Source organism: Thalassophryne amazonica, chromosome 12, assembly GCF_902500255.1.
Source record: "Thalassophryne amazonica chromosome 12, fThaAma1.1, whole genome shotgun sequence".
Lineage (NCBI taxonomy): Eukaryota > Metazoa > Chordata > Actinopteri > Batrachoidiformes > Batrachoididae > Thalassophryne > Thalassophryne amazonica.
In genome coordinates, this window is record NC_047114.1 from 95,538,272 (window position 1) to 95,553,532 (window position 15,261).

Genomic DNA, 15,261 nt, shown 5'->3' on the forward strand with positions numbered 1-15,261 from the left:
AGGAGCCTGAAAGCTGAAGGCTCTGCCTCCCATTCTACTCTTACAAACCCTAGGAACTACAAGTAAGCCTGCAGTCTGAGAGCGAAGCGCTCTATTGGGGTGATATGGTACTATGAGGTCCCTAAGATAAGATGGGACGTGATTATTCAATACCTTATAAGTAAGAAGAAGAATTTTAAATTCTGTTCTTATGGAGTTAAAATTGTCTCATTAATATTTGTAAATGCACACAGGGTGATCTACAAATAATCATTGATTTGCAAATGTGTTCAGATATCCACAAATGTAAATTTCATATTTGTAACTTGTAAATTGGTCTTTGCAAGTAATGTTGTATTTGCAAATATAAAACTTAATTTGTAAAAAAAAAAAATTACATTTGTAAAACTGGAAATTGTATTTGTGAATTGAGTTTCAGCATTTGTGGATTACCAATTACATGCATTCATCGCTTTCCTCTGCGACGTCATTTTGAGACATTCTTTTCGCAAACACAGATCCACAAACAAATGCTGACTGATTTACAAATACACCCTCATGCACACCGGATATCCACTAGATGGCAGTGTGGTTCCATTCATTGATGTGGCTGAAACTATATGCTCCCGGATGAGAGAAGACCGACATTTCAGAATAAATCATTTCACATTACCGTAATGGAGGCGTCTGATGGATGGGTACCTATGTGGTGATATTGTCTGCAAGGTCAATTATTTTTTAAAATTATGTGTCCGCGGATTTCATCATGGAAGCCTTACAGGACAAGTTGGAACATGCCCAGCTGTTAAACAATTTCTCGGATACTCACTCGACTGAAAGCCACCGAAAGCCGCCTGAATCTTTCGAATGGTTTCCAATACGGAGGTGTTTCTCTGTGCCGCCGCACGATGAGCGGCTGCGTCCCAATGTGCGAATCCGTCCGCACGTCTTTCATTACAAAATCTCTAACAGTGGAATGTCCGGATAAACTGCTGATCCCGACCTCTTCTGAAACTTCTCTGCTCTCTCACGACATCCTGGATCAACAGAGGCTTAAATTTGGAAGTTTTCAGCTTGAAACAGGCTGACGACGGCGGCTCGGGGCACGACGCGCCGTCCGACGCCGTGGGCTGTCCTTAAAGCAATAGTAACACTCCTTAATCTCTCATTAGCCGTTAAAATTTTCACCGAAAACCATATGAATTTCTCGAATGGTGTCCACTTGGATGTGTCTCACAGTTTCTGAAAAAATTTTGATCAAGCAAAGCGGCAGTCTCTCAGCAAGTTCTCATACAAAGGAATTCCGATGGGAGGGGTTTACCAGTGCTCACTCAAAGCCTGCCCACAGGCGAATGACGCAACTGACAGGCGTGAAAAACTCACGCATGCGCACGAGGGTTCAAGGTTGGCTGATGTAATCGCACGTGATTCAAATCCATATAGTTTTTGAAAAAAATAAAAAGGTACGATACTTTTCTCACAGACCTCGTATAATAACGTCAGTTTTATCTGAATTTAAAAGCAAAAAATTAGAGGTCATCCATGTCTTTATGTCTGTAAGACATTCCTGCAGTTTAACTAATTGGTGTGTTTCCTCTGGCTTCATGGATAGATAAAGCTGGGTATCATCTGCGTAACAATGAAAATTTAAGCAATGCTTTCTAATAATACTGCCTAAGGGAAGCATGTATAAAGTGAATAAAATTGGTCCTAGCACAGAACCTTGTGGAACTCCATAATTAACCTTAGTCTGTGAAGAAGACTCCCCATTTACATGAACAAATTGTAATCTATTAGATAAATATGATTCAAACCACCGCAGCGCAGTGCCTTTAATACCTATGGCATGCTCTAATCTCTGTAATAAAATTTTATGGTCAACAGTATCAAAAGCAGCACTGAGGTCTAACAGGACAAGCACAGAGATGAGTCCACTGTCTGAGACCATAAGAAGATCATTGTAACCTTCACTAATGCTGTTTCTGTACTATGATGAATTCTAAAACCTGACTGAAACTCTTCAAACAGACCATTCCTCTGCAGATGATCAGTTAGCTGTTTTACAAGTACCCTTTCAAGAATTTTTGAGATAAAAGGAAGGTTGGAGATTGGCCTATAATTAGCTAAGATAGCTGGGTCAAGTGATGGCTTTTTAAGTAATGGTTTAATTACTGCCACTTTAAAAATCTGTGGTACATAGCCAACTAATAAAGATAGATTGATCATATTTAAGATCAAAGCATTAATTAATGGTAGGGCTTCCTTGAGCAGCCTGGTAGGAATGGGGTCTAATAGACATGTTGATGGTTTGGAGGAAGTGACTAATGAAAATAACTCAGACAGAACAATCAGAGAGAAAGAGTCTAACCAAATACCAGCATTACTGAAAGCAGCCAAAGAGAATGATATGTCTTTGGGATGGTTATGAGTAATTTTTTCTCTAACAGTTAAAGTTTTATTAGCAAAGAAAGTCATGAAGTCATTACTAGTTAAAGTTAAAGGAATACTCGGGTCAGTAGAGCTCTGAGTCTTTGTCAGCCTGGCTACAGTGTTGAAAAGAAACCTGGGGTTGTTCTTATTTTCTTCAATTAGTGATGAGTAGTAAGATGTCCTAGCTTTACGGAAGGCTTTTTTTTAATAGAGCAACAGACTCTTTTTCCAGGCTAAGTGAAGAGCTTCTAAATTTCCTCTCCAACTTATGGGTTATCTGCGTTAAGCTGCGAGTTTGTGAATTATACCATGGAGTCAGGCACTTCTGATTTAAGGCTCTCTTTTTCAGAGGAGCTACAGCATCCAAAGTTGTGCTCAATGAGGATGTAAAACTATTGACGAGATAATCTATCGCACTCACAGAGTTTAGGTAGCTACTCTGCACTGTGTTGGTATATGGCATTGGAGAACATAAAGAAGGAATCATATCCTTAAACCTAGTTACAGCGCTTTCCGAAAGACATCTACTGTAATGAAACTTATTCCCCACTGCTGGGTAATCCATTAAAGTAAATGTAAATGTTATTAAGAAATGATCAGACAGAAGGGGGTTTTCAGGGAATACTGTTAAGTCTTCAATTTCCATACCATAAGCCAGAACAAGATCTAAAGTATGGTTAAAGTGGTGGGTGGACTCATTTACATTTTGAGCGAAGCCAATTGAGTCTAATAATAGATTAAATGCCGTGTTGAGGCTGTCATTCTCAGCATCTATGTGGATGTTAAAATCACCCACTATAATTATCTTATCTGAGCTAAGCACTAAGTCAGACAAAAGGTCTGAAAATTCACAGAGAAACTCAGTAATGACCAGGTGGACGATAGATAACAACAAATAAAAGTGGTTTTTGGGATTTCCAATTTGGATGGACAAGACTAAGAGTCAAGCTTTCAAATGAATTAAAGGTCTGTCTGGGTTTTTGATTAATTAATAAGCTGGAGTGGAAGATTGCTGCTAATCCTCCCCCTCGGCCTGTGCTACGAGCATTCTGACAGTTAGAGTGACTCGGGGGTGTTGACTCATTTAAACTAACATATTCATCCTACTGTAACCAGGTTTCTGTAAGGTAAAATAAATCAATACATTGATCAATTATTATATCATTTACTAACAGGGACTTAGAAGACAGAGACCTAATGTTTAATAAACCACATTTAACTGTTTTAGTCTGTGGTGCAGTTGAAGGTGCTATATTATTTTTTCTTTTTGAATTTTTATGCTTAAATAGAATTTTACTGGTTATTGGTGGTCTGGGAGCAGGCACCGTCTCTACGGGGATGGGGTATTGGGGGGATGGCAGGGGGGAAAGAAGCTGCAGAGAGGTGTGTAAGACTACAACTCTGCTTCCTGGTCCCAACCCTGGATAGTCATGGTTTGGAGGGTTTAATAAAATTGGCCAGATTTCTAGAAATGAGAGCTGCTCCATCCAAAGTGGGATGGATGCCGTCTCTCCTAACAAGACCAGGTTTTCCCCAGAAGCTTTGCCAATTATCTATGAAGCCCACCTCATTTTTTGGACACCACTCACACAGTCAGCAATTCAAGGAGAACACGCGGCTAAACATGTCACTCCCGGTCCGATTGGGGAGTGGCCCAGAGAAAACTACAGAGTCCGACATTGTTTTTGCAAAGTTACACACCGATTCAATATTAATTTTAGTGACCTCCGATTGGCATAACCGGGTGTCATTACTGCTGACGTGAATTACAATCTTACCAAATTTACGCTTAGCCTTAGCCAGCAGTTTCAAATTTCCTTCAATGTCGCCTGCTCTGGTCCCCGGAAGACAATTGACTATGGTTGCTGGTGTCGCTAACTTCACATTTCTCAAAACAGAGTCGCCAATCACCAGAGTTTGTTCCTCAGTGGGTGTGTCGCAGAGTGGGGAAAAACGGTTAGAAATGTGAACGGGTTGGCGGTGTACACGGGGCTTCTGTTTAGGGCTACGCTTCCTCCTCACAGTTACCCAGTCGGCCTGCTTTCCCGGCTGCTCAGGATCTGCTGGGGGACAGCTAACGGCGGCTAAGTTACCTTGGTCCGCACTGACTACAGGGGCCTGGCTAGCTGTAGGATTTTCCAAGGTGTGGAGCTGAATCTCCAAATCGCCCAGCCTGGCCTCCAAAGCTACGAATAAGCTACACTTATTACAAGTACCATTACTGCTAAAGGAGGCCGAGGAATAACTAAACATTTCACACCCAGAGCAGAAAAGTGCGGGAGAGACAGGAGAAGCCGCCATGCTAAACCGGCTAAGAGCTAGTAGCTGCGCTAAGCTAGCGGATTCCTAAAAACACACAAAGTGAATAATGTGTAAATAATTTAGAGGTGATTCAGCAGAGGGAGTGCTTTAGTTAAGGCACGTGAAGATTACACTGTGAAACAAATCGTTATCTAGTTATCTAGATCAATCTAAGTACGCAGATTAAACAGCTAACAGATACAGAAAAACACCGCTGTGCTCCGGAACAGGAAGTGATACAATACCGCAGTGAGAGCCAACCACCAGTAGAGGCAAATATGAAGTCATATCCCTTCTTTCTACTGGTCACATGACCTTTAACCTTGGGTGACCTTGACAGCTAAAACTGAAGATCAGAACGGTTTAACTCAAACACTCAAACAGTTCTGAGCCAACATAGATTAATCATGATGGAAGGGTTGCGTTTGGACAGAACTGAACAAACATCAAGACTACACGGTACCACTGAATGACAAAGAATGAACTTGCGTGACTCTGTGTCAAATCTTTAAGATGTGGGCATGTCACTCTCTGAGTGCCTCTTCTTATCGCTTATTGTACTGTGTACCTGACCAGCTGATGTCTTCGCTAAAATCCTGATTTCCCACAGGAAATCAACGAAATGCTGTTACTGCTTTCGCCACTTGGGTAATCCAGTCATGTTTGGAACTGTTTGGAAAATGCTGCAAATACAAATTTACGAGACATTTTCTTGACCATTAATTGTTTAAAATGCTCCATAAGGTTGAACTGTATGAAAAGTAATGCCATGTTGGAGTATTAATTTTGGACTTTGATATTTTTCAATCCAACTGGATTTCCAACTTAGAAATTTGGAACAAATCTCATCAATATCCTTCTGTTTGAATTAACACAATTCCCTGTGCTTTGGATGAGGCGGCGAGTGTCGATCTTTATTTGTAGGACCACAATCTACGATCGCAGTTGCTTCCAGTTTCTCCAATAACTACCCAGTCTGATTGGGCCACCCACTCTTCTACCTCCTACGCTTGTGCCGGAGGGAGGATACACACTACCGAGAAGTTTGGGAGATGGAGTCTGTGAAGCAGGACAGCTGGTGTGTAGGACTTCAGTAACACAATAACACTTGGCATTATATGCTAAATCATCAGATGAGAGGCTCTTGCCAAGACACAGCAAGCCAATTTGTGATTGTATCTCTGCATGCAAAGATGCAAAATAACTGGTAAGAAGATTTGGGGCAACGCTAAAACCTGGTGACAGTCATGTGGAAGTAAACTATGACATTTGATAAGCGGGTATAAGAAAGGAGGAATCCCAAACACACCTTGACAGCTTTCATGCAGAAGCAGTGGAAAGTTTCAAGAGTTTTGCTGGATTTTCGCTGACAGTCAGAAGGAGACTGGATACATCTAAGACTGACTGTTGGATTCTTGCAATATTCAGAGAAAGTGCCTAAATTTTGAGTAGGAGCTGATCTGTTTAAACTGATTTCCACTCAGTTTTATGTCCCAATGTCCCAAAACATGTTTCCTGCTCCAAGAGGACACTGATCACTGTAATATATACAGTGTTGACAGCTCAGAACTGCTTTTTTCCCCCCCTTTTGAATAGAAGGAAACACAAGAGAAAATGCGCTCAAGTACAAATCAGTGACAGAATGGGGGAAAGGCAAGCAAGTTCAACCATTAACTGGAGGCCTTTGTCCCAGAAAAATACAACTACTCAATGAGTAGAGCATCGACGACCAGTGATTCTTTACACTACATCCAGATACTCTGCACCAGATTGTTTTCTATATTTTTTTTGACATTTCCCTCTTCAGAAAAGATTGAGGCTTATAAATGTCAAACATGGCCTGATTTCTCAAAGTTGTCGATGGACCAAGCAGGTTTTTGGGATCTTTTAAGGGGAATAAACATCATTTACAATACAGCCTCAGTGACGCATGAGCTACACAAAAATGTATGGTGGTCATCCCGGGGTGGTAGCTGTCACCAGGTAGGGCTCAATGAAGGATTAAACATTAGGGTAACTTAGGCTGTGGGTGTGGAATCCATTAGCCTAGTGGGGAAATTAGTGCAGGAAATCCACTATAGTGACAGTGTATGTGTCAGGAAGGGAAATTTGTCAAGTTGAGACTGTGGCCTGTTTCAACAGACGTGCCCGTATATGTTTTGGAAATTTAGTTCCCATAAATACACTTGATAACAGTAAAACTGAGGGTGCCACACTGGCTGTTTCTGCAGCGTCAGATATTCCATGTGTGTTACACAGAAAATGAACCGCTGTCTCAACAAGAAAAAAGTGATGTAACAATTTCCATTGATTTTTTTTATTTTTATTTCAACTTAGTTATTTCAACTTTCAACAGAGTTAATGCAACAACACTTTTCTAGTTAAGTTGAAACACGGTTGATGCGGTGGATCATTGTATTCTACTTGATAAATAAATGGTAAATGGATTTGTATTTATATAGCGCTTTTCCATCTGCATCAGACGCTCAACGCGCTTTACAATAATGCCTCACATTCACCCCAATGTGAGGGTACTGCCATACAAGGTGCTCACTACACACTAGGATTAAGGACCTCACCCAAGGGCCCTTAGTGATTTTCCAGTCAGGCTGGGATTTGAACCAAGGATTTCTGGTCTCAAGCCCAATGCTAACCACTAGACAATCATCTCCCTTTGCTGGTGATAGGCTGGAGAACCATTTTGGGATTACTGGAACTGTCCTTGCATGGTTGACATCATACCTAACCAGTTGTTCTCATTGTGTTCTATACAACAACACTACCTCAAACCTTGGTGACATGAAATACGGGGTTCCACAGGGTTCCATCTTAGGCCCCTTGCTTTTCTCCCTTTAAATAGTACCCCTCAGCCACATATTGTGGCATTATGGGATTACTTTTCATTGCTACGCTGATGACAGTCAGTTGTACATGCCGATAACTGCTGGTAATCTCAATTTATTTAATTTATATAGCGCCAAATCACAACAGAGTTGCCTCAAGGCACATCTCATACACATAAAGTCTTTAGAGGATTGTTTTGTGTCAGTAAAAGATGGATGTCCAGCAATGTCTTACTTTTAAACTCGGACAAGACCGAAAATTGGAGGAACTTTAACTTTTGACCTCTGTACAAATTGGTAATGTTCTTTGTCATCATTTTTTCAGTTATAGTTATGATCAGACAAATAATGTGGTATAACTTAACAATATGATTGGAGCATTTTTAAACTTTGACCCCTGTATAATCCTTCTTTGACTCCTGCCTGGCTACAGCTACCACCCTGGGATGGCCATCAGATATTTTTTGCGTTGGTCTTGGCACACTGACACTGGATTGTGTCATTTATACCCCTTAAGTGGTATTGATTAGGTGAAAATTGACTATTGCCTCATGGACTAATGGGGATGAGTACTTGGAAGAAAATGGCTGATCCTGGAGGAGGACAGTCCCAATGTGACATCTTACTTTGTGCCAATCAGACTCATGTCAAGACATGTTGAAGACAAATACCAAAATTAATTTGTTAAAGTCTTTTCATTTGGAGTTACAACTGAGGTGGCCATTCCAAATCCAGTGGTGGCCACCCAAGGCCACCTATCTTCTGGACCCGCCCATGAATGGTAGTCTTATTTTCGCAAATGTAAAATTGTGCCCATGTAGTCATTAATTTCTTCTAAAAAACCAACATGTTACAAAAATTAAGAAGTTTGTAGATGTTTGGAAAGTGATAGCCAGAGGTTAGCAGGGGGCAAACTGGTTCTAAGAGCTGAGGAAGGGGCGTTAAGGTGAGAGCAACGTTTCCTGTGCAACATGCATCAAGCGTAGCAGAAGATAGGAGATGGTACTCCACAGAAGAAGAAGAAGAAGAAGAACACCTCTTGGAGATTCACTTCCAGCTGTCAGAGAGCTAATATTCTGGAGCAGGCGGCGCCGTGTTTTGGGACTAGGCCTGTTCTTCCTCAGAAGCAAAGAGTGTGACAGCTGTAGAAATCCCTGAGCCCAGAGCGCCTGATCGATGTGCACGTACGTTTCCTTCTCGCCCATTAATATTACATGCAGCAGACTTTGGCAGAATGTACATTCACTCATCATGGATTTTTCTCTCTCTCTCTTTAGTCCCTCCCCAATTGCAAACACATCCTTGGGCTTTGAAATGTTAACCTGTAAATAATACAACCTTCTCACTGCTGGTGACATTTGGGGGGGGGGCACCACAGAGGACCAGAGGGGAAAACTTGATGAAACTGAAGCGTTTCCTGTGCCATGAATATTTTCCACATCACCGGGAGGATGCAGCGCATTAATGTGATTTCACCAGGAAGCAGCTCATGTCTGACCCGTATGTGTGTGCAGGACACAAAAATGGGAGGGCTGGTGTTCTGCTAAGTAGGTGAGCTGCAGTTGGCATCGGTGAATTACTGACAGTCAGTTGTTCCATTGCTGCAGCACACACACACACACACACACACACACACACACACACACACAAAAGAAGCAGCCCGGGATGAGAGAATGACCTACATAATGAGGAGCTGAGTTTGGGTGATGAGGCTTTTATGGAGTGACAGCTGTTCTACCTGCTGCCGTCACCTTGACAGAGCAAAGGGACTCGTCAATAAACCCGAAACTAATGAGTGTCATGTAGTTTATAGTGTAAGAGAATGGGGACGTTCTTCCCCACGTCTGCCACGTCAAGCCCCCCCACATACACACACACACACACACACACACACAACCCTCACCCCAACTCCAGGACCAATTTATGACAAAGATTTTTAGCTTATCCAGCAGTACCGCGGGCCTCATCATTTTCAGAGCCGCTGCTGGTCCCAATGGGCTTTCCTGGAAGTGTCACTCACTGAAAAACTTTACTGAGGGAGCGACTTCCACAGGCTCAGCGACTGTGCCAGCGGCCCGCGTGCTGCGTTCAGGTGCTGCACTGTGCGGTTTTGTCTGACTGAAAAAGACAGGTCTGTGTCTGGCTGTCCTATCATCTCTGGCTGCTCTTTGACGCGTCATCAGCGGACTGAGCCTTCCTCTCTGTCAGTCTGCACGAGTCGATGATGAATTATAAACGCTAACCCCCCCCACCCCCGCTCTCCCAGAGAATACAGATGTTTCGCTTTCGTGGCGGATGTGAAAATCTTTATTGCGATACAGTCGACGGAAAATGAGGACTTATTATGCAAGCTCAATGAGAAAACAGAGGCTAATTAACTTGAATGGAAATGCATTTGGCTTCTCAAGCTCTTCATGTCAGGCCGCACTTCTGTTTTCAATATTTCTGTGACTGCTGATCTCCATATGCATCTCTTAAATGAAATATGGAATGTTCGTAATGACTATGGCACAATTATAGAAGTCATAACAACCAGCTGAGGCCTTTCACAGGCAAATGTGTCTGTGAACGTGGATTTAAAAAAAACTGAGAAATAGATTTATGTGTGTGTGTGTGTGTGTGTGTGTGTGTGTATACTAGCACTCTTGGCAAAATTCTCTTTCACCTGCATTAATGTAAATTCCACCAGGTGGAGATATTGTTCCACTTCAAGAACCTTGAGAAGAGGCTGCTGCAGGACATGACAAAAAATAAATATGTTGCTGCATCTACCATTCAGTAGAAGTGGCAGACAACCAGTCCTTCCCCACGCCAGGTGAAACAAGAACATCTCCTTGGCCTTCTGTAGCTGCTGGGTTCCTGATGCCCAGAGAAATGCATCACATGGCCAAAATGTTGTAGCTGATATTGCGTCACAATCCATGTGATACTCCTCATCCGAGTCTCCCTAAGTAACCCTTCTATTCCAGCCGTATCCAAGGATCCTCCGAAAAAACTTGGTACCTCGGACCTTTGTTCTCTTGCAATGGGCTGAGCATATCAGCATCGCCAGACAACTCTGTCCTGCAACATGACCCATAAGGTCTTTCCAGGCATCTCTGGATCTGAAAGGCTGAGGCTAGTAAGTCACTGAGGTCTGGAGCTTAGTCTTGTTCCCGGACAACTGCAAATCTGTTATGTGCATGTGTTAGTTGCTGTAATTGTGTTATGTCATTTTCCATGTTTGGTTTCTTTGGACAGCATTGCTGTTTAGGTTGGCAAGTTGAACACCATGACTGGCACTACTCTTATGTTTAGTGACCGAAAATGCTTGTGTTCAATGTGAGTTCAAAACTGTTGAGCAAACATTATTTTTTTTGGAAGTACAAAAACTAAGATCAAAACTGCCAAGAACATATTGAGTTTATGTGCTTAATGTAGAACCACCAATACCTTGTAGTATCAGCTTGAAGCTAGTATGCTGTGTTAATGTTTTGTTTCTAAGAGCCTTGTGTAGAACTATAAATATGTCAATATGATTAAATCATGACAGGCTGGAGATGAAAAATTCATGATGGGAAAAAAGGACTATTGTCAACTGAAATAAAAGTGAGTGAAAATTGGATTAAAAATTAAAATAATCCAAGTCATGTTTATCTCATGTGAGGAGCCCATGGTGAAAGGTATGGCGGCAACTAGAGTCCATGTAAAGTAGCACGGGGCTCATTATACCTTAATGTGTTTTCTGGAATATAAGTCACAGCGTTTTTTCTATATGTGGACTTCGCTATGTAACATAGTGTTTCCCTGGGGCAAGTTTAACAATGGACAGGAACTCAGTGTGGCACATGTGCACACCACAGCCTGTGCTGTTTCTTAAAAAAGGATTGTTTTATTCTAAAAATAAGCGAGATGAACAAATAAATGGGCACTGGACAACACACTGGATGTTATTTGGTGTGGTTTGGACAGAAGAAATCGTCAGATGGACATGGATTACCAGCCCACAGTGCTGGAAGCACTACAAGAAAGATTCTTTTTTTTTTAAAATCAGGTCTATAATTTGGGATTTTTGTGCATTGTTGCAGTGTACTTTTAATACTGGCATTTGTCTTTTATTATTGGATTTAATTTTGTTTAGTGCCTTGATTACTGGAGTGTCAAAGTCCAACCCCTTGTCCATGTCATGACACCTTGGAAAAGGACCAAGTAGGGGATTGCCTGTTGGCGTGAGATAGGGTGGAGACCTTGTGTGCTCTGTGGCCACTACGGTAACCATGAAAGCCCAACAGGAACCTTGAACGCAAGACAGCTAAGGAGGCTCTGGTGAAACAAGAAGTCCTCAATGGCGGATCAGGTGGAGGAGGTGATAACTTGTAACCTAACAATTGCAAAGGTGAATGAAGGCTACAACAGGTCCCCAAATCTCACACAATCTGGGTTTGGGGCCCAGGATGTGTCAAGGACCATGTTTGGGGCAGAGTGCAACAACAGTCTCATGATAAAAAAACCCAGGCACAGGTGTCTCTCAATCGACCCTGGATGTAAATATGTCTGGGAATCAGTCAAGAGACATTTTTCCTCGCCAACAAGGGATTTCTATGACAATGATTATTATTATTATTGATAAAAAAAAAAAAAAAAAACACCACTTAAAAATACAGTAAGTAGAAGTAAGTAATGTAGAAGCCCTGAGACCCATCAAGGCTTCTACAGGACTTTATCCCTGGATACTGAAGCGGATGATAGTCTTTGACTCTCCCTGGATTGGACACCAGTCCATTGCTAGTTACTTCCCCAGCCAAGATTGGTACTTATTTACAGCTGGGTGGACTGGGACAATGCAGATGAAGTGTCTTGTTCAAGGACATAGTTGGATAGCCTGAAGTGCGCACCTGCAACCGAACCCCGGTCTGTATTTTGGTGGTTCAACTCCTATTCTACAGAAGACACTCACTCTATTTCGCTCTTCCTAGGACTGGGCATAGACCCTGTAAAATGCACTACACAGTGTGTCTGTGTCCATATGTGTGTGTATAAAATTATATACACACACACCCCAACAGATAACTTGAGCCACTGCTTGATTTGTATGCTGTTTTTGTAAAGTAAGAGCAAAAAGAGGGATGTTTTAATTGAGACACTAAGGAAGAGCAGCAATGTACTAATAAACAGGTAATTATGCAACTCCCAGCTCCACAAAAGCAGATTGTGAGTCCATTAAGGCCTCTTCGCAAAAACGCCTCTTCCTTCGCTCCCTCGCTCTCTTTGCTGATTTATTTGTTTTTTTTTTGTCTGTGTTTTTTTTTTTTTTGCCCTAAAATGGTGCACAGCGTCTCTGCGCACGCCGCTCTGCTGTGTGGGAGTGAGGCTTTCAACGCAAAAAATCATAACAATTAACCATCAATCAGACTTAACCTCTGGGGTCACAGCGAGCTCTCCTCACCCCGCGAATCTGCCAGCCAGATTAACACAGTGACAAAATGTGCCCGAACATGTCAGATAATCCATTTATTTATTTGGCTTTCTCCCTGACTTGCCTGATTAATTGCTCTGGCGCCATTGACGCCATAGACGCGCGTGCTGCTCTGCTTGCTCAGCGGTGCGCGATTGTTTGCGCGCGTGTGAGCGTGTGCACTGAGCTGTACCCACAATCCCCCAGAACGCACACTTGAGCGAGCTTCAAAGAGTAGTTTGCAAGAGCGTATGTAAACAAGGATGGGGACGTTGAGAGAGACATTTGCAAACACCTGCTCGCATCCATCCGCAAAGTAACAGACAGCCTTAAAATCACACCACCCACACATCTCAGCCCAGAGTGCCTTGCAATTTCCAACAAGTGCCATTCTTACCTTGAGTGGCGATGTAGTGATTTGGCCTGTGGTAGCCCTGAAAGAAAGACACAAAAAAAACAAAGTGTAAGAAAAAGATATAAGCATTGTATATACCAGCTGCACTGAGGTCAGTTCTCACAATCTGTTTGGCTGACTCTCACGTGCAGACTTACAATATCAGCGTGGCACAGAGTCGAGCATTTTTAATAACGATACGCGTTGAACAGCTGTTGCCATTTCACAAGTCCTTCTGTTTGTGCAGATGAAAGTGCTGCTGCTTCACCCCGAGAAGTGTTTGAGAAACCTGTACGCTGTGCCACTTTCAAAAACAAGAAACACCCGCACATCCTCAGGCTCTCAGCTGTGCAACAGCAGCCGCCGGGTTCGCGTCATTTTTTTCCCCCACATACGGTGTGATGAATACGCACACGGAGGCCTGTGATCCAGGATGCATACACACTACATGTGTATGCAGTTCACCTCTGGAATAAGCAGCCAAAGTGCTGATAATCCCCTTGATACGACTAACAGCACTGATCTCCACAACAGGCCCCTAGTCTCACGGATTACTCTAATCCCTTCAAGTTTTATTTGTCCAATTCCTTGTCTTCTCTCTGGAGATATGAGCCAGGAAACAAAACATTAAGTCTTAACGTCTCTTCTTCCGCCCTGCCTCCTGCTGATTGTCTTCTTCCCCGCCACCCCTGCTGCTCCGCTTATCTCACTCATATTCAATTTAACTCGGACTGTGATTAACGCTGCTCCAATGAAGGCAGAAAGACACAAAGGAAATTCCCCACCACCACCCCCCCCCCCTCTCTCTTTCTGTCTCTCATCCACAGGGCTCCTTCAGCTATTCAGCTGTCCTCCATTTTTAATGACTTCTTTATCTGTGGTCTGAGGAGGAGATTTGTTTGTGCTTTCATGTAAATTCTGTCAAGTAAAGTAGAGGCCCAGTAGACTGTTGGATTAGAGAGTGAAGGAGAATGAAAAGAGGAACTGTCGACTGAACGATGCTGACTATGAAGGTACATGTATTTTTTTTTTTTACGCATGTTGTCTGAACGGTGCCTCGGCACAGTTCGTGTGTGTCCTGGGGAAGTGCGGCATGCTGCTCAGCACAGATTGGCACAACTCCAGAAGGCTCACTTAAACATGTACCAGTTTTGAACTTGTTGAAAATTTTCTGATGCTCAGTCTGACTCCTGGTCACCTCGTGTTCAGATCGGTGCAGGCTTGATATATGTGGGTGCCCAGTTTTCTTACCAAGCACTGACAGAATCATTTGTTTTTCATTCATATTCTGATGCTTATCCAGGTCCAGGTAGTGGTGGCAGGAGAGTAAGCAGCTCATCCAACACTTCCCTATCCTCGGCTAAGTTCTCTAACTCTTCCTGATGGATCCCGAAGTGATTGCCCTCCCAGCTGGGTAATGTAGTCCCTGCAGTTTGTCCTGGGTCTTCCCCGAGGCCTCCTCCCAGTTGGACATCCCTGGTCATCCTCACTTGATCCCCAAACCACCTCAGCTAGCTCATTTCAATGTGAAGAAGCAGTATCTGTACTCAGAGTCACTCCCGGAGAGTTGAGCTTCTCACCCCGTCCAGGAATGTAAGCACAGATACCCAAAGGAGGAACCTCATTTCCACCGCTTGTATCCACAACGTTGTTCTTTCGGTCATTACCAAACGTTCATGACCATAGGTGAGGATAGAAGTGTAAATCAACTGGTAAATGGAGAGTCTTGCTTTCTGGCTCAGTATACTGTCCGTAAAACATCAGACGCAGCCCCAGTGCGTCTATCGATCCCATGCTCTAATCTGTCCCTGTAGACTGACAAATCGACACAAATAAGCATTCCAAGAAATTAGCAAGACAAAGGGTGCACTGCACCTTCC

The 15,261-nt window shown here is 42.9% G+C and overlaps 1 protein-coding gene across 6 annotated transcripts in view; it reads right to left on the minus strand.

Moving 5' to 3' along the window:
* The window catches only part of LOC117521153 (receptor-type tyrosine-protein phosphatase mu-like), a 467,264-nt gene that overhangs the window by 38,260 nt on the left and 413,743 nt on the right, over positions 1–15,261 (minus strand). For all 6 annotated transcript variants that reach the window (XM_034182503.1, XM_034182501.1, XM_034182498.1 and 3 more), the window contains one exon: positions 13,385–13,421. In XM_034182503.1, the coding sequence (XP_034038394.1) occupies positions 13,385–13,421 (37 nt within the window). The remainder of the gene's footprint in view (positions 1–13,384; positions 13,422–15,261) is intronic.